The 25773-nt window shown below is 38.0% G+C and overlaps 1 protein-coding gene across 1 annotated transcript; it reads right to left on the bottom strand.

The window, feature by feature from the left end:
* Positions 1-11436: 11436 nt before the first annotated feature.
* Positions 11437-14947, bottom strand: LOC129126984 (putative calcium-activated potassium channel subunit beta). The gene is made up of 3 exons (XM_054643256.1): positions 14811-14947; positions 13202-13397; positions 11437-11706 (listed from the first exon to the last, which is right to left on the bottom strand). Exons 1-3 carry the CDS (start codon positions 14945-14947, stop codon positions 11437-11439), a joined length of 603 nt encoding a protein of 200 aa, XP_054499231.1.
* Between the last annotated feature and the right edge of the window lie 10826 nt (positions 14948-25773).

Genomic DNA, 25773 nt, shown 5'->3' with positions numbered 1-25773 from the left:
ATCTGGAGTAGATTGGATGTAATATAAAACTGCTAAACTGTAAATTTCTACTAGTACCCCAAAGAGTAGTCATGTGAAATACAAACTTCTGTCATTGCAGTTTGCTTTTACATATACCCTTTTTTCACCTGTTCTTTTTGCATGCAGTTGAATGGCATTGTAGGTATTTTCCCTTGCAACTTACAGCCTGAATGCCTTTCTGAAATGAATTGTGTAGTAGGGAAGTCACTGAAGTGAGAAAATACAGAGAACAAGAAATTAGTGCAAAATCAAATTCTGCAGAAGAGATTAATTGGAACAGCAAGAAGAAAATAAGATAACTCTGGTCCCACCTGTCCAGGAAAGGCAAGATTCCCGATTGTTCCTGCCAAAGCTGCATATAAACAGAAAAGAAAAAATTCCACTATTTTCATTATTAACAAGAAGTACTGAAATAGAGGCTATGCTCTTTAATCTCTGCTGAAAACTCAGCATTAGTTCTGCTTATATCCTCAACCACATCTATAGTTTTAATGGAACAGGAGAGCAAATTAATATTACTTCAACAAAATGTGCCATATAGCCCACTTGTAACTTCTGCCAAAGATAATCTGTTTTCATATTATTTGCAGTTGCATAATGAGACGTACAGAGAGACTTGGGAGGTCGATATGTGGAAATTGTAATCTGTATAAATATGTTATCACAGTGAAGGATTGCTACTGACAGTCATCAAACACTAAATACTCAATTTAGTACTACATTTACAGGTAAGAGGGTCACAAGTTTCAGTCTTAGCTGCATATTTGCTGGATCTTGAGACTCTTGGACCAGTCAGCAGAGTAGTGCTGCACCATCAGTTCAAGAAGCTGTTTTTAATTTTATTTTTCATTCTGAAACAGAAAAGATTGCTAAATATCAAGTTTTGTTGTTTAGCTTTTAAATTTCATTTTGACAGAGTGCAGTACATGCAAATCCCTTTAATCACTTTGAAATACGTGCTTTATTTTGATATTTCTTCAAATTCCTCTTGGTTGTCTTCCTCAAATGTCCATATTTTTACTGATCATAAACATTTCAAAGGTAATAAATTGCTCTTCATTCTTATATCAGTCAGGCAGTGAACTTGATATTACAGTACAAGAGATAATACTAAATGCAGGTAAAGTTAAAGAATTTACCAATAAACGAAATTTTATCATCTTTTTCCACAACTGTGTGATTTTAGGGGGGACTGAGAGAGGGTGGCTATTAGGTGAAGGTATTTGTAAATTACAAGGCTCAGTGTCTTACATGAAAGAAATAAGAGCAGTAATGGGATGAGAATAATGGCCTTTGAAAAATAGACTTAGGCAGGATTGAGAAGCTGATATGTAATTGTCTGGGAAGATAATACTAAGAAAGCTGGCTGCTGTCTGTAGGAGTGATCCTCCTTTTATGGTAAGATAACCACTGTATGAGACCAATACAAATGAAAAAGTGGAAACATGTTAGGGTAAGAGCAGAAAGGACCAGGTGCAACATGGACTGTTTCAACTGGCAGGGGGATTTAAGAGATGACAATAAAAGATAATGAAAAACACTGTAAATAAATACAACAGCCGAGGCCCAGGCATTCTGAGTGGCTCAAGCCTAATTCTTCCTTTAGTCTTCAAAAACCAGTTTATGTGACCTGTTTCTTCACACAATTGCCATAGGGAAAGAGCAGCAAAGATTACTGTATCTGTAAAATGGTGTGGGAAAAATCAAATTTCTAGGCCAACCAACTTTACGTCCCTGAACAGATAGTTAATAGAATAATTAGGGGAAAACACCCAAATATTAGAGAGACGAGTCAACTTTCAAATTACTTCCTTTACACCATTCCCTGTCCACCTAAACAATATTAGACCCCTCCCCAGCTAGTCAGCTTTGTCATATAATCAGATGTGAAAAAACCCACAACAAACTAAACAAAAGAACCCCATCTGTGCTTTCATTAGCAGAACTTTCAGAGTAGGAATATTGAAAACAGAAGATGTGGGGCTGCTTTATTAAGTTTGTTTTGAAATCAAAGTATCTGACATTTTATAATGAAAGTAAGGAAATAATTGAAATAATGTAATTGAAATAGCTGTTAAAAGCCCATTAAAAATTTTATTTAGTTATGCTACCCATGTCTACTACCAGCTTAGTCTGTGCTGTATTGCTCTGGATAGGTGTTTGTAGCTGGGGGAACTCAGTTTTTTTACAGTTGCTGAGGTAAATTGACTGAAATTGGAATTAGGATCATGACAGCTCTGTACAACTTTATAGAATAAATGTTCACTACCATACAAAAATTAGTGCTGTTCATTTAGAAAGGTTAGAGGTTGCTTTTCTTTCTCTTGGTGATGTCTGAGCTCTTACAACTATTAAAAGTGCTTTTATCTGATAGTTTACTAGTGATAATTTTACTCTGATATTTTTCTATCCTTTTCCTAACCTTTGCTTGTCCCCAGCTTGTCAGGGGTTATGTGGAGCATCTGCCTCATGGTTTTATGGCTTTGGTTTGTTGTGGTTTTGGTTTTTGGGGGTTTCTTGTGTTTGTTTGGGTTTGTGGAAGTGATTTGTTTTGGTTTTTTATTCAATTTTTTGGCTTTTTTTTTTTTTTTTTTTTTTTTTTTTTTGTTTTGGTTTTGTGGTATTGTAATACTACCTAAACTGTGTTGCTTCCATCAAAAGAAATGTATTGCTCTTGTTTTGAGCTGTTACTCTGTGGAAAATTTGCCTCTTGAAAGTGTTATGATTTGGTTCCCCTGAGTAGAACTTGGAAAGCACTCTTGTGCTGTCACAACTGCCTAGATGGGCACCAAGTCTGGTTTGCATCTTCAGCTACTAGAAGACACAAAGTGCAGACATTGACTGATAAATGCTATCGGTCTTCTGTACAGAATTGTTTCTCTCAGCTGCGGTGAGACACATGTTAATGGTCTCATGGAATTGTGTCTTTTAGTCTCTGAGCTCTTGAATGCTGAAAAAAGCCTATGTTAATTTTTAGAATTTGTACCATCATTTTTCATAGTCAGGTAAATTCTTAATTTTTGATCTCATCTCTTTGACTACTGCAATCAGATGTCAATGTCTGATTTTGACATGGAACTGGGTTGAGTTGAAAAGATGGGGGAAAACAGAATGACATGGTAGTTGTTGATTCTTCTTTTTAATTAACTTCTATAATTGATTTTTTTTTTTAATTCTTAATAGGCTCAAGTATATTCTGTACAGTGGTGTGATTTGAGGTCATGAAGTATTTTCACTAAGTCTTTAAATTTATTCTTTTTTTTATATTGCTTTCCTGTAAAGTCTGGATATTTAAAAACTGCATAAAATACTTCTTCTCAACACCATCTAAGAGACTTTACATGTCACTGAATGGGTGATTTGCTGCATTTCCATGTAGATAAATTCTGTGCAACCATGGACATAAAGAGTGTTAACTTTCAGAATATAAAGTGATGGAACACACATGTTGCTAATCTTGTTCCAAAAGAGCTACTGCAGGTTTTTATTCATAACTGTTAAAAAAAAAATCCTGCTTTCCAGTGAAGACCCATCTGGGCATCAGACTTCTTGTAATGTTCCATTCATTGAACTTTTTTAAGAAGATGTGAGACTACAGGAGTTCCTCATTTATTAATTGTTTTTTTTTTCTTTTTAGGTCGCTGGGGACATGAGAGCTTCATTTATTAGGTGTCCCATGCTGACAAACCAATGTTTTCATAGTGCAAACTGCATCTGGAGTCTTCTTCTGTGTAGCATACCTAGCCTGTAGCCTGCCACCAGTGTAGCTTGCTCAAGGGGCAGGCTGTGGCTTTGCCAGCCATCCTGAGGCCTGCTGAATTATTTCAAAGCCTGTGGCTAGAAATAGAATAGCACGATGGCCTCATATTCTATGGCCTATTAAGATGTCTATTATGTGAGAAAAGATACATATTTTATGACTGAGCTTCCCTGAAAGGTTCCTTTCTTCTTTTCCTTGAAAAAGCAACAAAACAACCACCACCATAAAAACATAACTTGCTTTAAACTCTCCTAAACTGTCCATTCTCAAACTGCTCACCTACAAACACCAAGAGTAGGATTTTGGGTTTATTTTTTTCTTTAGTTTATGGGTTTTGCTGTCTTTTTAAAAGCTGTTGTAGCTCTTATTTGCATTTCAGACTCCTTATTTTTGACAGATTTATGCAGTACTTTTTTTCATTCATGAAAGAGCACATTTATGAGATTAGAGTCCATAGGTAAGGGTGTTACATGACCTTTATGGTAAGGGCTGTGGTTCTTGTATTTCTGTTGAAGATTTCCAGAACCTCGGTAGTGTTCATGTGCTTTTTAGTCCAGGCAAAATACCTTGATGCTTTGGAAAGCAGCTCTTGGGCACAGTGTTGTGAGAGAATGTTTGGGGGAAAAAGCCCACCAGTAAAACAGTTTTGTCATGCAGATGTTGCATGTTTTCTGACATAAAATGCATTTTAGCTGTTCCTCACTATTCTCTATTTAGGATTTTCTAATATCTTTAAGCAAACTTGATAATCATAATTTTGGAGCATGTATAATAGTTTGGCCTTTTCAACAGTCTGTAATTCAAGCATGTTGCTAACACTCTTTACATTTATTTGTATTACTATCTACTGGTGAAGCATCTGGGTTTTTATCCTCTTATATTAAGCCTCATTTATGAGACTAACAGTGTGATATTATCCCTGTAGTTTATGGATTCCATTGCTTTAAATCCTGTTCTCAAGTTTGCCTCACCAGTTCAGTGTAATCTTTCTTCTATTTGCAATTTTTCTCTAGTTGTAGTTATATATGTTATATATTTAAATATACTAGTGCATATTTAAATGCCCTGGAAAAGCAACTGATGCTTTATCTATTAAAAAGACCAAACAGATTTGTGCTTTTCTGAAACCAGTTTATCATGTGACGTCTTGGAGGTAGATGTGCCAAAGACTGGGATTTGACCACTTGCATTCAATGCCTCCTTGACCTATGCTCAAAATGAGGTATCACAGCAGCCCTGGCCTGAAGCTGCCACAGAGTCAGGAAGTCAGCTGTGAGTCAGTTAAATACTTGAGGTTTCTGCTGAAGTCAGCAGTAACAGCCCAGTTGACACCATTCTTTCTCCTCACTGTGTTGTAAAAGGGATGATCAGCATTCCTGAGCTGGTGCTTGCTGTGGCTGAGCCACAGCACTCTTGAGTAGCTTACATAAGCAGCTCATGTCTGAGCCAAAATTTCACTTCACTTTTTTCATCTCCTCCGGTGACAGACCCAATCTTCTAATAGTCTGCTACACTAAGATCAAAGTGTAGATGTCCTGTGCATAAAGCACAAGTCAGTAGGGCATTCTTAAAAGAACTCTATTCCTTCAGAAAATGCAGCGGTAACCCTGGGGTGGCCATTTTGGAAGGAATAAAGCCACCTCGCATAATAAATCGGTTCCTAAACTTGTGCTGAGCATTTACTTGATGGATACTGGCAGTGTATTCTAGAAAAGTCTCCTGAGTGCGGCATGTTAAAACATCACAGAGTAGAAAGTGCCAGGAACGTTACAGTTACTTGGGCAATGTTGTCTTGTTCTCAGACAAGACAACATTGCCCTAAAGTACATTGCCCTAAAGTACATTGCAAAGTCTTGCCCTAAAGTACATTGCAAGAATCCTCACTTGCAGATTAACCTATTTAGCATGCTGAGACTTTCTGAAAATCTGTCTGGAATTAGAAGAGGTAAGAAGTAGAATCACAGAGCAGTTTGGGTTAGAAGTACCTTCAAGATCATCTCATTCCAATCCCCCAGCCTTGAGCTGGGACACCTTCCACTAGACCAAGTTGCTCCAAGCCCTGTCCAAGTATCCGCTGGCCATGGATACTTCCAGGGATCCAGGGGCAGCCACAGCTTCTCTGGGCACCCTGTGTCAGGGCCTCCCCACTCTCACAGGGAGGAATTTCTTCCCAATATCCCATTTATCTGTGCCCTCTGGCAGTAGGAAGCCATTTCCCCTTGTCCTGTCACTTCAGGCACTTTTCCAACCCTGCCCTATCCAGCTCTCTGGGAGCCCCTTTAGGTGCTGAAAGGGGGTCTAAGTTCTCCCCTCTAAGGCTTCCTCTTCTCTCTTACAAAGTGTAACTACCTCCAATCAATCCTTAGAATTATTTTTTTCTGTATTAGTGGAAATACAGGAATTTTCGTAACTTCAAGCCAGCTTTTAAATTTGGAATTAACACAGTTAATTCTAAATACTATTTTCTATTATCAAAATTACCAAAAGTAATATATCTGAATTATTTTGTGTGTCTTCTGAATAGTGAATAGTTTAGAGACCCTAAATTGTTAAAGTTTTCCCTCATTTCCTTATTTAAAAAAGCCCAAACAAAAAATCCCAAAGAAATAAAAAAAAAACTAAATAAAAAAACCCCAATAAACTAACCAAATTCTCCCCTTTCCCCCTTCAAATCCCCTAAACCAAAAAATAAGCACAGAGTTCCAGTTACTCAGTTGGAAGGCATTTTGTTGTCAAATGCCACGGGTTTATACGAGTGAAGAATCTCTGAGGATCAGTGTCTTCTTGATGATATCTGCCCTGTTGCTGCTTTGAGGACCAGGTAATAAAATAGCATAAATTAGCAGGATACTGAACTCAAAATTGTCAGAGGAAGTCAGAAGGTCCCTGGTATTGTTTAGGTACAGCAAGGACATGCTGGGGATTCACAGATGTCTTCTCAGCAAGTCAGTGTAGATTCCTCTTCAGCTCCCATTGTTGCTGCTTCATCAAAGTTGGAGAAACATGATCTTAGTGCAAGTTGATGAAATCTGAATCTTGCTAATCCAGAAAACCAGCTTCTTTTTACAAACTTTTGCAATTGTTTTCTTGGTGGTGAAGTTCGGGGGCTTTTTTGGCCTAGGAGGAATGCTAGTTCCCTCACTAATAGTGCTGTAACTTTTGTTCTTTTTCATCTTCCAACACAATCACCATGACCAAGTCTTATTTGGCATCAAGAAGAAAAACTGCTTGTGAGAGTGCACAGCACTTGAATTTTAATAGTTTAATAGTGGGACTTTTAATAGTCTCAGGAAGACACTATTATTCATATCGATATATAAAGGGCCTGTGCAACTGAAGTATTCATCAGGGTATAAAAATCTATCCACATTCTTCCTGTGTTCCTTACAACTTCCAGTCAGCTCAAGCACTATTCCTGTGATCTCAGCATCAATGCTGGTAAAAATAATGTCTAATAAAACAGATTTCAAGGATGAATTTAATCTCCAGCTGCTTGTGCTGCTGCTTCCTTTCTGGTGGCAGGAGTTTTAATGCTGAGACATTGGTCATCTACTCTGCCTTGAAAAAGTGAATTATGCAACTGCAGTGGTCACTGCTTGTATGGAAGCTGTTCTCATAGAAGGTGTTTTGCTGGACCTCATAAAAAGAACAATTTAAATCAGATTTATTATAGACTTTATGGTATAATCCAATATTATAAAAAAACCCCAACGAAACAGAAACCTCCAAAGGCTATATTGCCTCTTGTGTGCTTGTAAGAAGCATAGAGTGTGTTATTAAAACTTCAGTCTAGGGAATTACAACTTTTGTAGATAAAAAAAGAATAGAAAAATGGAGAGGCTCAAAAGAGTAATTCATCAACATCATGCACTAGAAAAACACTTGGTTTTGAAGTTAAGTGAAAGTGTGAAGGAAAAAGAATATCTGACTTAAAGATTTCAAAGATGTAGAAAATAACCAGCACTCTCCACATGAGCAAAGCATTATTTAAAAACAAGAACAGTCTTCTGCAATAGAATATTTGGCTTTTCACATTAACATCCCATTTATTTTGGACAAAAGAGGAAGCTGTGTTTGGCAAGAATCCAGAAAAAAAGGAGTTTCCCAATTTGTGTGTGATTTTCTCTCTCTGCACAGCTGTTTTTACTTGGAATTGTAAATGGCTGGTTTTCTCCTGGGGCCATTCGAGTCCGATCCGACTAGCTCTGGACCCCGGCCCCTAGCCGCCTTCACAACGACAAAAGCAAGAGAAGAAGGCGCTCTCCTCTCGGGACCAAAGTGCTACTTTTATTCCTAGATACGAGTCACCTCGGGATTCAGGCGACATCCCAGGAAAAGAGAGCTTGTGAGGGGGAGGGGAGGGCGGGGGTGTGCTCCTCCCGGGACATTTAAGCTCAGGGGAAGGGGGGCGGAGGAAGGAGGCCACAGCCAATGGGATACAAGTGAGGAAGGGGCTAGGGGAGGAGTAAACCTGGGACAAACCATTACCACCGGGGCTTGGGGGGGGGGGGGGGGGGGGGGGGGAAGACCATGTGATCAGTGCGGATTATCAAACACCCAGTGCAAAACCAACAACTAAATAAACTATTTAGTGCAATACGACATGGAATATTTCTTGTCCAAATAGGAGATTTTACTTTGCTAGAGGAAAGAATTTGTGGAAGATTTTTCTTTAGGTACTTGCAATGGGTATGAGTTGGAGGGAAATAACCATTCATATGTTACCTGCTTTATTTTTGGTGGAGGTAAGTCCGGAGGTCTGTTATTCAGATTGCACTCAGAATAAATTTTCATCTCCTACTAAGAGGGATAACTATAATTAGTTTTATAGATGGATAATGAGATGATTGGCTCTCATAATTAAAAGATAACTATTGTGTGATTATTAAGAAAAGCTTCAAGTGATGTATACTTAGGTTATTGTAGTTTAAATGTCCTCTGTTCTCCCCATAGTTCCCCTTTCCCCCCCCCCCCCCCGTATTGTTGCTATCAGACAGGCTGGGCTGTCTAAGACAGGTAAAAAGAAGGTGTGCACGTGTCCCTTGCAGGGGGCAGCTGGGAATGGAAAAGCTTGGTGCTTAGGGGGTGCGGCATGGCAACACCTGACCTCCAATCAAGTTTAAAAAAAGCAATTTCCACCCATAAAAAGCAAAGAGCTGACTGACAGACTTTGAAGGGGCCAGGGTTAGCTGATACAACCCCCAGGGGTATAAAAGATTGAGCATCCATCTTGAAGATGAACTAGCCACGTGGTGTGCATGAGGGGCAGTTCCCAGCACTGCAGCTTATTCCTTATGTAGTCCTTTGTTGTTTTTTTTGTTAAGGTTTAATAAACCCCTTTAAATTTTCAAAGTGAGTAGTTGTCTTCTCACGTTTGGGAGGTGACGAGGATATGGCTGTAGGGGGTAGACTTGGGAAGCCAAGGGCAGATTTGAGAGCAGTTACTCCAGGTCTTCATGTTTCATGCTGAGTTCTGAGCTCAGTAAGATCACAAATTTCTGCTCTTCAAACCCAGGTCACTGACTGCTGAATGAGTGGACCCACAGGGTCTGCCAGCAACATCCAACCTTCATCTATCTCTGCTGAGCTGGGCAGGGAGGAAAGTGATGGGTTACAAATTTGCTGGACTGAGTGCAGTCATGAGTAAGTTCTACTTCACAATTTGGAGACTCTTTTTAAAACTGCCTACCACACTTCTGCCTCAGCTTTTTATGGACTAACAAAGCAGGTTCTCTTTCCCTTCCCATCCAACTTGGTCACCCAAACCATCTGTACCTGTGCCAGATGAACTTTCACTTTCCTGGAATGAGAGACATTTGACTTGTAAATACACACAACTTCTGATGCATGTCACAAAAGTATTGTGTGAGGATATACTTTCCTCCTTGTGGATATAGTTCTACATTAATTTTTGGGAGTTATCGTTTAAAAAAAAAATTAGCAGTCACTTCCTTTCGTTTCCTGATCATAGTGAAAAGCAAACTCTGACATTGTTTTGTTAGTAATGTTGGAGAATTCATGTACTGGGTTAATATGTCAGCCTTTCTTACAATAAATAATACAGAATTGTACCACATTAATGAGAATAATTAAACTGTAATATAATTAAATATGTATCTAAGCCCTGAAACTTCCCTGTGAATGATAGCTCATACTGATTCAACTGTGTGATGAAAAAGCTTGTACCAGTTTTGTCCCAGATGACAGTCAAATACAGTATGAAGGAAGTATCTCATGTTCCACCTGTGTCCAATGGCAATTTGAAATTTGGCTGAGAGAAACAGTTCCTTTCAGAGAACAGAGAAAGTCTCTCCATGCATCAGAGCATTCCTAGAAGTCTTGGCTCTGGAAACGAATGTATCTTTTTGTAAAATATCTTGGTGCTAGGCATGTAAATTTCTGTGGTTACTTTGGCTTGCTGTATTTATTATGACATCACACATGTATTTTACTTGTTGTGGTTTTAGAATGATATTCCTCAATTGGAAACACTGCAAACCACGAGTTGCTTGTTTGCTCTCCTCTCCTTTATCCCCACTTTGATGATTTGGAGAGGAGAACTAGAGGCACAAAAGGCGAAGATCACGGGTTGCAATAAGAACAATTTACTGGAAACAGCAATGACAAGACAACCAACAGTAACAGCAACAATACTAATAAAAGAGTGTACAAGAAACGGTTTGCACCCGAGTTCTCACCCCGACAATACCCGATCATTCCCCCTGCCGGGCTAACTGAGCTGGCAGGCAGCCATTTCCCAAAAACTGAGGTGAGGTGCTACAGAATAACCTCTGGGTCCTGGCCATGCCCCCTCCTGGCTCCTGCAGAAATTATACCTGTCTTGTCCAGAACCAGGACACTACATTCTATATATCATAACCTCCTTTCTGGATCAGTTTTGTAATCTATGCAAATGGCAGCCAGGTAGCCTTCCTTGAGTGGCACACTTGTCTCAAATAAGGCAAGGCTAAGATTTGAGTTAAATAGAAAAACATACTTTTAGTAGAGGCTTCCTTACTATACCCTGTAATGTATGCATATATTTCTTTACATACAATTGGTGTTAGATAATTACAGTGCAAATTTTGTAAAGTCTGTGTATGTGTATTTTTGTTTTGAGGGGCTTTCTCCCTTCCCTTTCCCAAAAGCAGAGAGATCCATAATAAAAAATACACCTTTTTGCACCATAACAAAGCTACTTTTCTCAACAGATGAGTATGCCATGAGAACATACTGTATTGGTGTATAAGGATATAAAGGGTGTGTCTGCCAGTGATGATGTGTATGGATGTGGCACCAAGTGATTTCAACCAGACAGAAAATTAGCACCCCATCTAAAACGTGGAAGAAGAGTTTAGTAGTAAATGTTAAATGTAGCTTTGTAAAGCAGCTCTACCTCCTAAAGCCCAGGGAAACAATAGAGAGTAACTAAGTTTGTGTTTTTATGAGGTATTTTCAGGCATTCCTGGGAATCAGTTTTATATTTTGTCCTTGTGTAATGGATTGCCATCTATAGAGGTTGCTGTTCAATTTTTTTGCCTGCCCTTGAATTGACACCTGGTATATTAAGAGTCATAAAATGCCAATAAGACAGGCACAAAAAATGTCTTAATATCTTCCAACAACCTCAACAATCTATGCTAGATATGTATTTTTTACTGCCAAGCAGAAAGAACAGAAATATACTGACTAATTTTTACCAGAACAATAATCAGACATCCACCAGTAAACATGAGTGTAGGCCAGAGGAAAGCAAAGAGGAGACCTTTTGCGGGATAAAGTCTGCTTAAAATGACGTTGGTCTGTGTTCCTCCTGGGTCATAGTAACACGGGAAAGTCTGGTATTTTTTGAAATTGCTTGCAATTGTTTCTATTCGTGCTTTAACTTCTTTAGAGTTCTCCAACTTGTCTGGGACATATGAGCACTGAAATAAGAAATCAGGGTGATTCACTATAACAAATACTCCATTAAAAAGTTTTAGTTAAGTCAGATTGAGTGAAAAAATCATGCTAGTACTGACAAAATCTTCTGTGGTTTGGCATCCCTGGAGATTGTCTTGGTTTCATTACGTCCATTTGCCATGCCACTCTTCCCTCTTTCCATCAGTATGTCAATGACCCCAGTCTGCAGATTTACAGATTGGGGTTACATTGTTGGAAACCAATAATGTACATGCTCAAAAAAACCCTGCAATCTTTGACACTGTCACTTCCTTATTACAGTGCCAAACTCCAGTTCCTAACAGAGCTTCTAGGCACTGTCACAGTGGGAAAGTGTTCATTGTGCAGAAATTCACACTGGTTTGTCAGTGTGCACAAGAATGAAATTGTTTCACTGCACACCTCTGGTTGTAAGTAGTCAAAAAATGCAAGCATGGCAGTTGGGGGCTTCCTACTTGTCTTTGTTAAACAAAACTATTTTGACTTGTAGTAATAATTCAGAGTTATTTAGTTTTCATTGGAAATAGACTTTGAAGCAGTAAATTTTTTGTTGTTTTTTGTTATTAATAAACTTTTTTTTCTGCAGTATTATTTTGTGTATATAATGATGCTTGAATGTACTAAACTGGGACCTGGCCAAGGCAAAAGCAGGGGTGGTTCCTGACCTGAAAATTTTACTTGCATTAATGCAAGTAGATGGGACATCAAGAAGTTGCCTCCCCTTGCAGTGAACAAGGCTCTTGTTTCCATTTATGGTAGGTAATTTCTGTTTGCTTCTTTATTGAATGTAGCTTTCCCTGAGGCAGTCATTATAAAGACAGGCATTAACCAGAAAAATTCTCTTCAGCTGAAGTGTTTTATGCTATTAGGTTTGCGCAGTGGGAAGCACTAATCTATATAAATGCTTTGCACTTTTAATCTAAACATGTTCGTTCTAAGTTTTAAAAGCACTTCAGTCTCAGGCATCCAAGATTCTGAATTTTCACTGATTTGTTTCTCATTTTCTGTCTAAAATGTGCATCAGGTTGCAATTTTCTCCTTCTTTATTCCCTGCTTCATAATATACACCTAAAAAACAAGTAAAATTGGAATTTGTGCTCTTACTTTGGATGGTTCTAAACTTGATGTCTCTCTTGCTAATTCAACAAGCAACTGAGCAAGCCACAGTTTATAAACGATTTGTTACAATGGGTCTTCAACTGGGAGACTTACATATTTTAAAATGTTCATAGGTGTTGTATATATGTTGGTGTAGTTCCTTTAAAAGTATTAACTTAATATTTAATGTAATATTTAAAAGAAAATAAAAAACTCTAGTTTCTGAAATGTTTTTAAATTGCCTTGGTTTAAGACATTATTAACATGTAAAAGATGAGTGACTCCTGCTGTTACTGAGCTGCTTGGTTTAAAAACTGTCAGCCCCTCTCCTCAAAGGTGTTAGATAGTAGCAAAGAATGAGAGTTTTCAATCTGCAAGTACCTTAGGATTTCTTTCCAGTGTATCTTCAGTCTGGTAGAGCATAACCTCCTGTCCTGAGGCTGTCAGATTAACCCACACCTGTAGACAGGGATAAGGAAAGATTTCCTCATCCTCTGAGCCTTTGCTGTTTGGGCAGAAAACTTTGTCCTTGATGTTGGCTTTGAGTACCTTGCACACAGTTTCTGTTGTCCAAACACTACAAAAACAAAACAAAAGGTATTCCTTTTAAGCTCATCAGAAGCATCTGTTGTGAGTGGCATGTGAAAATACATCTGTGTGTGCTGGCTTGGCTGGAGTTCATAGCTGCTTCATCCTGCTGTGATGAACTGTGCCCACCCTGAATCAGTGGCTGTGCCTGGAGAAGGGCTGCCATAGTGAGTAAATTCAGGAAAGCATTTTTGTTGGTTTTGCTGGTTTTTTATGCATTCTTTGGTTTTCAGTTAGATTCTGACCTCCCCATCTCTAACCAGCTTCATATTATTCAAGAAAAAAATATTGCTATGGATTTTAAAATTTGGTAGTAAATACCTGGAATGCAGTGCACTTCATATCTCAGAAATATTTAGACTGATTTCATTCAATAAGCCTCAGAACTCAGATCTGTTTTCCCCACTTCTCTTTTTCTTTATTACATGGGCCTCTTGCATAAATAAGTAGCAGGATTTTTTCTGGGAAAAGTTAATTTTTACTGTTGCTTATCCATTTTTCTCAAGAGCTCCTTTTCTGTTATTGTTAACGCATTAAATTTTGCTCACAGAAGTACACTTTGGTGTCAAAGAAAATTGAGAAACAGTCTCACTCCAGTTCTTATGAAACTACTCCTGATACATGTATCCATCTTTTGTAATGTAATCTGGAGGCAGAAAAATAAATATGTGAATTACTCTATTTTAAAGAGAATGTATTTCAAATAGTTTTGAGATTAAAGGTGCTCTAGCAAGAAGAATGAGGTGGATGTCCTTGCTTTCTCTGTCATAATCTTGAAACATGAACAAGTGAGATGCACTCCTTGTCTTGTTACTTTGATATTTTGCAAATTAATTTTGTGTGTGTAGGCAGAACTCACGAAATTAAATAAGAGGGTGGGCATTCATAACTCCTTCAGTGTTCATTATGTTCTGTAATATTTGGTGTGGCTGCCTGGGTTGTTGAAGGTCCTCGTTTCTTATGATGGTTAATTTGGAAGTAAGATACAGATTCTTGAGTGAACAATTTTACCATGACTTCTGTTGATCAAGTTTTATTAAACAAGACTCTCTCCTGCCCATAAAAGAGCTTTTTTTAACTGTTTCTATTTATGCGAGATTGGCTTTTCATTGTCAAGCTTTGATAAGCATGGTTGGCTTTTTGATTCTACAGCAAATGTTTTGATTTAGTCTGTTTTGTTTAGCCCTGAGGAGAATAATTTCCTCTTTTTTGTGCTCACTGTGCCCAATGAATTCTTGTCACACTTTTTTCCTCTTCTGTTTTAAATCCTTATGAGCTCTCTGAGAGCACTTTGTCTATTGTACAATGTACTTATGTATACTTTATCATTGTTTTAATTACTGTATATGATGCTAACAGGAAAAAGAATAGATTTGTTTCATAAACAAATGACTCTTATTACCTCTTAGTGTAAAATGGCACAATGGTGATCCCAATAAAAAAGTACATCATCATGGAGCATGCAACCATTCCCAGTCCCAGGCAGAGGGCTCTTGTCTCCCCTCGCTTTTGTGCAGTCACCAACTTCTTTCCCAGCATGATTTAGAGTTGTGAAACTTGAACAACCTCTTTTTGGTGTAAAATAAAATACAGAAAAGAAAGGGAAAATATGACAGTTATTGTACTTATGTAACAAATTTCTGAAATATAATTGGTGGCAGAACAGCCTCATTTTTGCAAAAACTAGAACTAAAAAAAATCCAACCAAACTTGCTGTGTTTTTTGTTATCATTAGACTCTTCTTTTACTTTTTAAATTTATTGTGTAGTACCTTAAGAACTGTATGTGCGTGCGTGTGAAAGCCAAGAGACTAGGTAGAAAAATCTGGTAACTTCTGGGGAGAATTCTGTTAGCATTCTAATTGTCCTCAGACTTAATTCAGTCTGTTTTATGTTGCTGCTTCTCTGAAGTTAGAGTTGTTTTGCTGTATATTGGTAAAGGCTGCGTGAAGGGAAAACCTTCCCAGAGTAGAAACCTTTTTACATTATGCCTTTTCTTCTGGAGTAGTTTGAAATGGTGTTGTCTTATTTCAAAAGAACTGAAATTAAAAACTTAACATTTGAGATTTCTGACTTCTGCATGTTTGCTTGGCCTTGTCAATTCAGAGGTGCTCCAAACCTCCTGTCTGAGCAGTGTTGGTGTAACTCCAGGGAACTAACTCTTGGGCAGAGCAGTCTGAACCTGAGCTCAAAACTGACTGGCATTAGCCCCTCCACTCCTTTGACAAAAAGCATTTAAAATGATCCACAATAAACGATCCATAATGTTCTGTTGAAGAGAATCTGAAAATTATTGCCATGACTCCATATGCCATTGAATCATTATGAGTGACATACAGGTTTCTGTAGAATTAGTCCAGAACTTTCACTGCAAGTTCAACCAATCGCCAGTATCTGCTGCACTGCTGCACTGACAGCTGTGATTGCTCGTATGTGGGGTTTTGTTTTTTCATGAAAATATGGCAAAAGCTGTTTTTATGGAAATTACAACACTGGCAAGATTTGAGTGGGCTTTTTGGAGGTAAGAGAGGAAAGCAGAGGAAAAAGGAGAAAAAAAAAAGACATTCATGCCAAATTATATTTCCTTTCTGTTCTGCACAAGGCAGTGGTGCACAGCTTTAGGCAGTGCTTCTTCAGGATTTTAGTTTAAGGTGGGTGCAACTTTTCAGTGTGTATCCTTACTAGCTGGCCTTTAGGATGGCATAGCTCCTGCCTAAATCCTCCTGTGTTCAGACTTAGATTTATATACAGTGTAAGATAAGCACAAACCAAAGTTGGCAAATAGCCTCTTCAGGTTATCTGTGAGCAGTTGTTCTCCAACTGCTACAGGCTGGCAGAGCTGTAGTGTGACTGCAGGTAGTGGGACTATGCTGAATTTGGTGAAAGATGAGATAGCCCTCAAAGCTATGAGCATCAGCTCTTAAAGGAATGAATGGAAATATATTCTGAAATATGTTCTTTCCTTTCCTGCTATTTCTGGTTTTCCCTTGTAAAAGTGCCTCACTTTGACTGTTTAATGATCAAAGGAAAAAGGTATTTGAAAATTAACATCCTGCTGGTTTTAGACTGTTATAACACCTGAATGTTAGTTCTCTTAGCAATAAAAATATAGATGTCTGTGGTCAGTAAAATACCTTTGGTCATTTAGCAGAACTTGTGGTTAGTTGCAGATTTTAAGAATATATTTTGAAGTTGGTAGTATTTGATATCAAAGTGGAAGGCTGTTTTTAGGTGTCCCTAGAAACCAAATGAGTTATTTTTAAAATACTAAATTTTGTCCAATTTCATATTTAAGTCCACTTTAAAGAAAGCATCCACATCCAGTGTGAATTTTGCATACAGCATTTTGAGAGGAATTGTTTTTCTGATGATCACATATAATTCACTGGCACTGTAAGAAGCATCTCAATTTGAAAATTGCCATAGATTAACTTTCCTTGTTTACTGCCATTTGCATTTAATACAGAAGGTGAGCTAATGCCCTTAAGTAAGGTTGTACTCTGTTTTGCTTGGTCAGTGGGGCTATAGATAGAGCATGTAACAAATGCTCCCAGCACACTTGTGCTGCACCTGCATATTCACGTGTAACTATGTGGAGAGGTGTGTGCAGCAAGGAAACTTGCACAGTAAGTGTCACTGACTGTTCCTTGAAACCTTACGTCATTTCTTTTAGTTTGGAAAATGGGAACAAAAAAACTTAAAGAATTCCAAACTACTTAAAATATCAGAATGCTGTGCAACCCAGTACCTTAATACCAATTGTTATTAAACTGGCTCTCCATTACATAATGTGCAGCTTGGGAAGAGAGGGAAGTGAAATAAAAGAACATTTATCAGGCCTGGAGCACAGGCCCTAAGACCAAATGGTACTGGAGTAGCAGGTCCTTATAGCATCATGGGGAGATAATGATACATGAGTGAAAATCTGTGTAATTAATAAGAAACTCTTACCTACAGTAACATGATGATTAATCTTTATTTTCTGTGAGAAATTGAAAAAAATAAAGACTGGTACTCCCACTGTGACTTGTGGAAAACTTCTAGTGTCCTAGAGCTGTTAACATATTGAGTATTGGTGAACCATAATATTTACGGAGCTGTCCCATTTACATTGAGAAACAGTGGGTTAATCAACCCCCTTGTTACATGGAAAACAAGAACTGTGGGACTATTAACCAAGGAATTAATAAGAAATCTAATTGCTTCAAAAGTCTGCTTGAATGCCAGCCACACATGCAGTGGATGTACCACTAAACTCATCCTCCTAATAATCTAAAACTAGCAAACCATCTCTTTAAGACACAAAAGGATTGTGTCTAAATAGGATTGTGTTAATAGGAAATTTTTCTTAAGTGGCACAGAGGTTAAATGCAGTGTTATTCCCCATCCTCACACCAGACAGACTGCCTGACCCTGGCTCTCTGCAAGGGCTGCTTAGTGATGCTGTTGCTTGTGTTCCCCCAGTTCAGATAACCGCTCGACCCCAAAGAGAATGAGGACATGTAAATTTTGCAGAGAATGTTAAAAAGAAAGATTAATCTAAAAATATCACCCTAAGGGCTTCTATAGACATAAAAATAACCAGCTAGGTCTTTAGGCAATGTAAAATAAGGATGCTTATATCATTGTTGTGTTGCTGTAGCAAATAAGCTGTAAATGTGGTCCCTGAAACTGAAATACACATTTTCTGGTGCATTTTTTTCTGCTTTCAAATATAGAGGACCAAAAAAACCTGTAACACTATTTCATGCATGTACAGAAGAATTTGAGAGGAAACACAGGACTGCAAAGCTGCATACACATAGAAAACCATATTTACTTGGAATTTCTTCATTGTTTTAAAGGTTATTTTTTTCTGATTAAAAGTATCTTCTGTCTCCTTGCTCTATGTATATTAGAAGGATTAAATATTTTAAAATTAAACACTGCAGAATTAAATTAAATCTTTTAAAATTAAACACTGCAGAAAACTTGATTGGCCCAGGAAGTCTGAGTAAAATTGAACTGGAAGATATTGAAGTGTACAAAGCAAGGCTTAGTCCAGCCTTCAAGAGAAAATGTAAATGTATTTTTGTACTGCAGATTTCATGTAATGGTTCCATATCTATTAGGAATGTATAAACTGCGAATGTTTTGATAATGTTCCCTCTGCCTAATCTTCTTCAATCCAGTTAAATTATACAGTACATTAGCTGTGCATTTTCGATGTATAATAATTGCAGTCATAGCTACTAGTGATAATCTTAGGGATGCAATCCGCTAAGGTTTTGAATAGTCCCCGATTTTAATTAGAGAGATATTTGATACTTGGCCGGAAGTCTCTACCTTCTCCTACTCTCATCTTTCAAGGAGTTTCCAGTGGTGTGACCTCAGATGGGACTTCTCTCTCAAGCTATTCCAGACTGCTCTTAATTTGCATAAGGTATGAGTAGCACTGATGAATTTACCTCACTTGCAGAAGAAAGGCTGCTAAGTCCCTCTATTGAATTTAAGTTGGGAATAAATACTAACAGTGAGATAGTGTTGTGTTTTTGTGTTTGGCTTTTCTTTGAGCTGATTTATCCCACACTATATGGTGACTCTTCAGTGAATATTTATGTATTGCTTTCAGATGAACATTATGTTCTAATATAGCATCATACCAAGAAGAGAGATGCAAGTAATGTACATCTCTAAAGTGATGAAGACTTTTTAAACAGGCCTGTACCTGTTGGCCTCTATTGCTTCTGCATGCAAAACAGCCATTTGTTTTCCCTGTCAAATGCCAACTTAAGCCATGTTTTATTCTCAAAACACCTTATATAGACAAAATAAAAATTGCCAGCTTTGCTGGATTTGTAAGAGGAGCACAGTACTTGGTGACAGTTTATTGGTCAAATGTTTTTTTGTGACAACCAGTAGGCAAAAGTTTTAGATTTATAAATATGAGCTCTGTACTGGTTATGTTACTGGAACAGCACTCATATTTACATACTTAGAACTTTCTCTAGGAAGAGTTAGTTGGATCATTCGTACTTGCTTGTCTGTTTTCCATGGGTACTTCAACACTGCTTAGATTCTTCCTTTCTGTTTCAATCCTATGCTCATCATTTTCTCATCTGCTGCCCCACCACTTACAACAGGCTGTAGTCAAAATTGTATTTTTGTTAGCACTTTCTTTCCCTTTCCCCAGTCTCTAGCAGTTACAGGCATTTTTTGCTGGTACTGGGGAAGTGCTGCGGACAGGGAACATCAGTTTTTTCATGAAATAATAAGTTTTCTGTGTGTCTGCAACCACAAATACTGTATGTTACAGAATGAGATGATGCTCAGCCTCAATGGAAAAGTGCACAGAAAAATTTCTCATGTAGTTGTGTTGGAAACCTAAAGCAGCAATATTTTGACTGTGTAACATGACACAACTGTTTATTTTATGAAATATGCTGTATAATTTTGCTTTATTACTGAACTGTTTACCAGATGTGCCACTAGAGTGAATTAAAGAAGTTAGATTTTTAATTGTCTAAAAACATATGCACTTGTTTAAGACTAATTCTATTAGCTTTTAAACATGGTGGTTCTTTGAAAAAGAAAAACTGGGGGGAAAAAAGACAGAAGTTACTTGCTTAGTTCAGCTGTTCTGAAATATTTCTGGAGTACTTTTGATTCTGTGCTGTAGAGGGTTGCACAGAAGGAATCAGTTTAAGAACAGATTTTTGGGAAGCCTTCAAGAGTTCATGTGCCTGGTTCCTCTGTAACTTAGGGGTAGGTAAGCACAACCTCTAAAGTAATGCTGAAAACCCAAAGCCATGAAACTTCTAAGAGCAAAAGTGCATTTACCATTAAAATGAATAAGAACTATAGTCTTATTTGAGCTACAGGCTCCTAATTTATGAAAATATTATTGTTACCTTTGCTAACAGTTGTGAAGAATGATCAGATTGCATCCAGTTACAAAAGAGAGAACGCAGTCTGCATGCTACAGAAAAGTTATCTACCCTGTCCTCCATACTGCTGCAGATATAGAAAACCTTTTGCTTCCCCAAAAGTACTTTTTTTCTTCCCCCACTGTACTTTTAAAAACACAAAGCTATCACATGCTCTCAAGGAAAAAGAGTTGTTTAGATATAAACTTACAATTTTTGATGAAATGCTGCTTTCTCTGATGAAAAAAGTCTGTTATATGACAGACTTGGGATAGTAGTGGAGCTCAGAGCTGAAAGGGATTTTTATTAATTTCTTTCCTTTCCTGTACGTCGCTGGGTTTGCTTTGCTGTGGCTGAACTCCTAACTTAATTCCCCTATTACAAAGCCTTTTGTAACCATAAATGGTAAGGTATGAAAGAGCACTGTCCTTTTGGAAATTAATTGCTGGAAACCAGGAAGTCACAATACTAAGACTGAGCTTTCTCATACACTAGAGCTCCTTTACAACGCATTCTGGTGGATTTGTGTTAAACTATGGGCCCACTCCATTTGTACAAGCCTTTTAGTTTAGAAATCTGACAGATCTTTTGGGTAAGATTTATGGAATTTAACTGTATTGATGACCAGTGGTATTGATTCTTAATAACCTGAGCCATTACCAGCTGTGTGGGAATGCTTTATTGCCTCTATTTCCAGTGAGTTTGGATGCAACAGGTGCTACAATTCTGACTGTACATCAGAGCCTTATAGATAAGAGCATCCATCATACCATAGGTGCATTAGTGTCTAGCATGTTCCTCTAGCCAAAAAGTCAAGCCTATTTCTGGGACATATAAACAGATAACTCCTAGCACAGAGCTTCAGAAAAGAGATTTTTTTTTTTGAAACTCTATTATTGGGAGTCTAAAAGGAATTTAAATGAGTTAATCCAGTAGAATCATTAGGAGAGAACATAAGCAAGGGTAGGGTATTTGGCCCTCCCGCCTTGCTTTAGGTATCTCATAATTAGCTGTTTCAGTTTAAGCTGTTCTTCTAAACTTGCTTTGATAAAAGTTTTGAAGTTGACTAGCTCAGAATGTTCATGCTATCTAAAGATAACTGATTAATCTCCTTCAGTAGGACCCTTCTGTATTATTACAGATGCAGAAGAGAGCACACAAAGCTAACCTGGATTAAGATAACTGGTAGACATTTACAGCTTAATAAGAGTAAGTCTGCTACTATCACCTAGATTGGAAATACTTATAATCATAGTAATTTTATAATACTTGTGAAGTAATGTAGAGAAATTTTAAAAATTACATTTGAAGTTTGGAAAAAAGAGTCTTATGAATAAAAGTTATTTCTGGATAAAACAGGATCTGGTTGAGTGGAGTTTTTACCATTTTTAATGCTTAGTAATCAAGACTGGATATTTCAAAGCAGCAGTCTCTGTTGGCTCAAGGAATAGTCAGGCTTTTAATGAGGAATTCATTGTAAGTGATTTTTGGGTTCTGTGATTCAGGGTTCAAAGTAGAATACAAGGTAAGCCGTGCTGAATGAAATTCATGAGTCTTCAAAATGAAGGTTTGTCCTCTGTCTCCTCTCTGTGTACGACTTAACCCCAGTGGCCAAAATAGATTTCATTTCAGCCATAATTTCCCATAATTCTTTTAAAAAAGAGCAATGCCTCAACTTGGAAAATCTTGCCATATCTGTAAATCACTGAAGTAGCTGCACTCAAAATTGCCAGCCTACAGAACTGCAAGTAGCTATCTGAAAAATTAAAAGGAAATAAGATATATTTCTGGGGATTTATTTTCCCTGTAGAGTGACAACAGAAGAAAAATCATGTGAGAGAAGGTGTGTGGCTCTGAAAGAGACATTGTGTAAATATAAGCATCCAAGGATTGTAGCTTTTGCTTTGCAAATAAAAGTATAAGGAGACTGTAAACATTTTGGCAATGGCAGGGAACAGAAGCTTCTGGTATTTTTTTGCTGTACTGCTCTGCAGTGAGTACTGTTGTCCTTTGGGCACCACCATCTTTATCGCAGAGTGCTTTGTTCCAGCCCCTTCTGCTCCTCATGGCTGGCTGTTGCAGGGGTGTATTCATTCAGAGAGTGTTTAACCCTCCCAAGGAATCCATCTGACTTTGCTGGGATGTTGAAATTTCAAGAAAGTCTGGTTTGACCCCACATGCTACTGAACAATTTGTTCTTGTGATGTCACATGAATCAAACTTAGTGTTTGCAGGTGACCTGTTCCACATTAGGCTGCCCTGTGTGACAGGGGCTTCTTGCTGGAAATCTGAGTCAGATTATATAAATAATGTCTGCAGTCAAACAGAAGTTATGTGAATTTGCAAACTCTGAACTCCTTTTTGACTCTAATGTAAAAAACAGTTCAGATGTTAGAAGGGGGGAAAGGGAAAAAAAAAATAAGCCAAATCTTTCTTTTGCTCAGAACTCCTTATTCAGTTCTTTTAAGCTGATCATCCATAAGGGTTGTTTTCACATTAGGGCATAAGAAAAATTCACTGGCTATGAGATAAAGACAATTTAATAAACATTGTCATTTTATTTCCAGGACTCTCTAATGCTTCTAAAGAATCACTGAGCTGTGAAGTGAGCACAGTTTTTCTGCAAAGTGATTAGCTCCCCCTTCCTAGCTGAAACATATTCATAGTGTAGTACATTGTCATATTTAATGGCCTTCATAAAAAGAAGCTGTGGCTCTTGAACAAGGAACAGTCACATATTGAAAATTATACATGTCAGGAGCACAAGGTGCTAAATGTTGGCATGCCTACATCAAAGACAGGCAAACTTGAGGACTGGCTGCTTCCTTTAAAGTAGCTACATTAACAAACTGTCTGCTGGATTTGCTGTTAACTAACCAATTTCATGAGGGTTGAGAGTGTCCTCAGAATGTTTTTACACAGATACTTTACCATGAATTTTGAATGGTTTGTTTAGCTTCCAACTTCACAGCATGGTGGTTGTGAAGTTCTGATGACTCCCTGAGTGGAAGACAGTGGAAGGCTGTTCTGTGGTGAGCCTCTCCTAGACACGTCATACCTGCAGTAAAGCACAATTGCTGTTATTCCTCTTCAAAGTCACTCAGAACTCTCTAATTACTGTGTCTTGAAAGTGAAGTTAGAGAGGTTTCTTATCTGTTTGCTGCATCCAACTGCCTGTGGGGACACACTGCTTTCAGAGAAAAGGGGCATGGTTTTCAGTCAGAGAGTAAGTGCATATGTGCTTTGTCAGTCTGGATCTTGTATGCATAATCAGTTCTTAATAAGGTTATTCCAGATAGAGGAGCCCTTTTTTTTAAAAAAAAAAATCTAACCACTATGACAAAAAACCCCAATCCCGAGAACTCATAAAACCAAAAAAACTCACAACACAAAGTGAACTTAGAACTGTGGATTTAGAAGTATTACACGTTATTATTCTTTATCCTTGCTTTATTAGATGGGCACAAGGCGATAACTCCTTTGCCTAGCAAGGGACAGGTGATCAGTTGTGGGAAACGACACTCACTTTAAAAATTTCAAAGCTTTATTAAACCTTAACAAAATACAACAAAAGACTGAATAAGGAAAAATTTACAGCACTGAGACCATGGAATTAAACCACCATGTGCTCATCTACAAAATGGATGCTCCGCCGTTTGTACCCTGGCCCCTCCTGTCAGTCAATTCCTTCTCTGTCGTCCATTGGTGGAGATCACTTTCTTGCAACTTCATTGGAGGTCAGGTGTTGCCATGCAGCGCCTCCTAGTAACAAGCCTGCCCTCCCCCCAAGTGCCGTGGCTACCAAGGCCGTCCAGTGACAGCAATGCAAGGAGAAGGGAAATACGACTATGGGGAGAGCATATCACAGGAACGTAACTATACATCTATAAAACTTCTCTGAACATACACATAATATTCATCCCTTAATTGTGAGAGCCATCTGGCTTTGGAGAGTTTCTGCCCTGTTCTCTGGCCAGACTGTAGTCAGAAGTACAAGGGAGGCATGGGGGTTGCTCCAAGACCATGTCCTCTTCCACCTTACTCCTTTTATCTGCCACTGTGACTTGTGCTATCTCACTGTTACATGCTGAGCTGTATCGAAACTAGCAGGCAAACCTGAATATCAAATTTTCTGCATAGCCAGAAATTGGGGTTGTCTGATTTTTTCTTAGAGTAATGTCAGTCATGTAATATGTATTATTGGAAACAATATAACTTTTAAAGTTTTGTCTCTCCAGTTAGGCTTGAGTTGACTTTGCCTTGGGGAAAGGAATTTTCTTTAGTTTTCTCAAGAGATGTAGAATCACTCTAAGGAGATGGGCTTAACATACCAACAGACTGGGAGTAGCCCAAAGATACCCAGAAAGATAAAAGGCCATAAATGGAACATCAATGGAACATCAGAGGCTATCTACAAATATCTACTCACAGATGCTGCCTCTGGAAGAATTGGAGACATCTGGTCTGGAAAAGACTGATAAGAAAATCAAAGAATGAAGATCTAGTTAACATCGGAGGCAAGGAGATTTGGATCCAATGGGAAACTGAATATTGAGGGTTGCTCAACTCTGGACCAATGAACTTTGAAACAGCACATCTCTATGGGTTTTGACTGTATAAAGTTTGGGGGGAAATCCTGCAAAAAAGTGTGCTTGGAATATTTTCCTTCGCACATCCTGGCCAGAAAATAAACTAATGCCTGATTCTCTATCATTTCAAATACAGTGCTAGAGGGTTTTATTTTTTCCCCGATTTTTGGTGACAGTAGTGTTCAACAGTTCAGGAATTAGGATTTGTGTCTATAACGGTGGTTCATTGATCCAAATCCTCTCAAAACGTAGCACTAAATTCAATCTTTCAATGCTTTTGACTTCTCAGCTCATCAGAGAGGTAACAATCTTGTGATTCCCTCCCACATCTGCTGCTGCTGCAGTTTCTAGATGTGTTTTGGCTCTTAATAGAGTTGTCAAGGAATAAAAGTAGCTCTGAGCATTTTCCCTTTTCAGTTTTTGATTGAGAAGTTCAAGTCTGGTAGAATACATACCACTCCTCTTCCATGCTCTACATTATGATCAAAATTTAATATGAGAAATGTAGATTAATTTGTCATTAGCTGTCACCTACATATGTTGGTCTAGGGCCAATGACATTCAGCTTCGAATTGTAGCTTGTTTTGTTGTTCAGCTCCATTGTTTCTGCTGTTTTCAATAAAACAAATCTACTGAAAGCAAATTGTATCCTCATTAGGACTAATTAATTAAATTGCTTTCTTTTAAAATAACTTCATGTGAGGCTTTGCATAGAACAGTAAGCTGAAATTTTATTCAGCTGCAGACTTCATGTCAAACATTTTGCAAAGAGAGCCAGATGCCATATAGAAATAGTTCTGCAAACCTCTCACTTTCTTTGTGTTTTAGCTTTTCCAAATGTTACATTTGTTCTTTATTCAGACTAGTAAAAC

The sequence above is a fragment of the Agelaius phoeniceus genome, chromosome 15 (assembly GCF_051311805.1).
Source record: "Agelaius phoeniceus isolate bAgePho1 chromosome 15, bAgePho1.hap1, whole genome shotgun sequence".
NCBI classification, from domain to species: Eukaryota; Metazoa; Chordata; class Aves; order Passeriformes; family Icteridae; genus Agelaius; species Agelaius phoeniceus.
Note: the sequence above shows the minus strand (reverse complement) of the source record. Positions and strands in the feature narration are given on the sequence as shown.

Coding starts and splice junctions, on each gene's coding strand:
- LOC129126984 (XM_054643256.1), bottom strand. CDS start 14,947: ATGCTGGGAAAGAAGTTGGTGACTGCACAAAAGCGAGGGGAGACAAGA. Junction 13,398..14,810: donor GTGCCATTTTACACTAAGAG/GTAATAAGAGTC, acceptor TTGTTTTTGTAG/TGTTTGGACAACAGAAACTG. Junction 11,707..13,201: donor CACTGGAAAGAAATCCTAAG/GTACTTGCAGAT, acceptor TTCTTATTTCAG/TGCTCATATGTCCCAGACAA.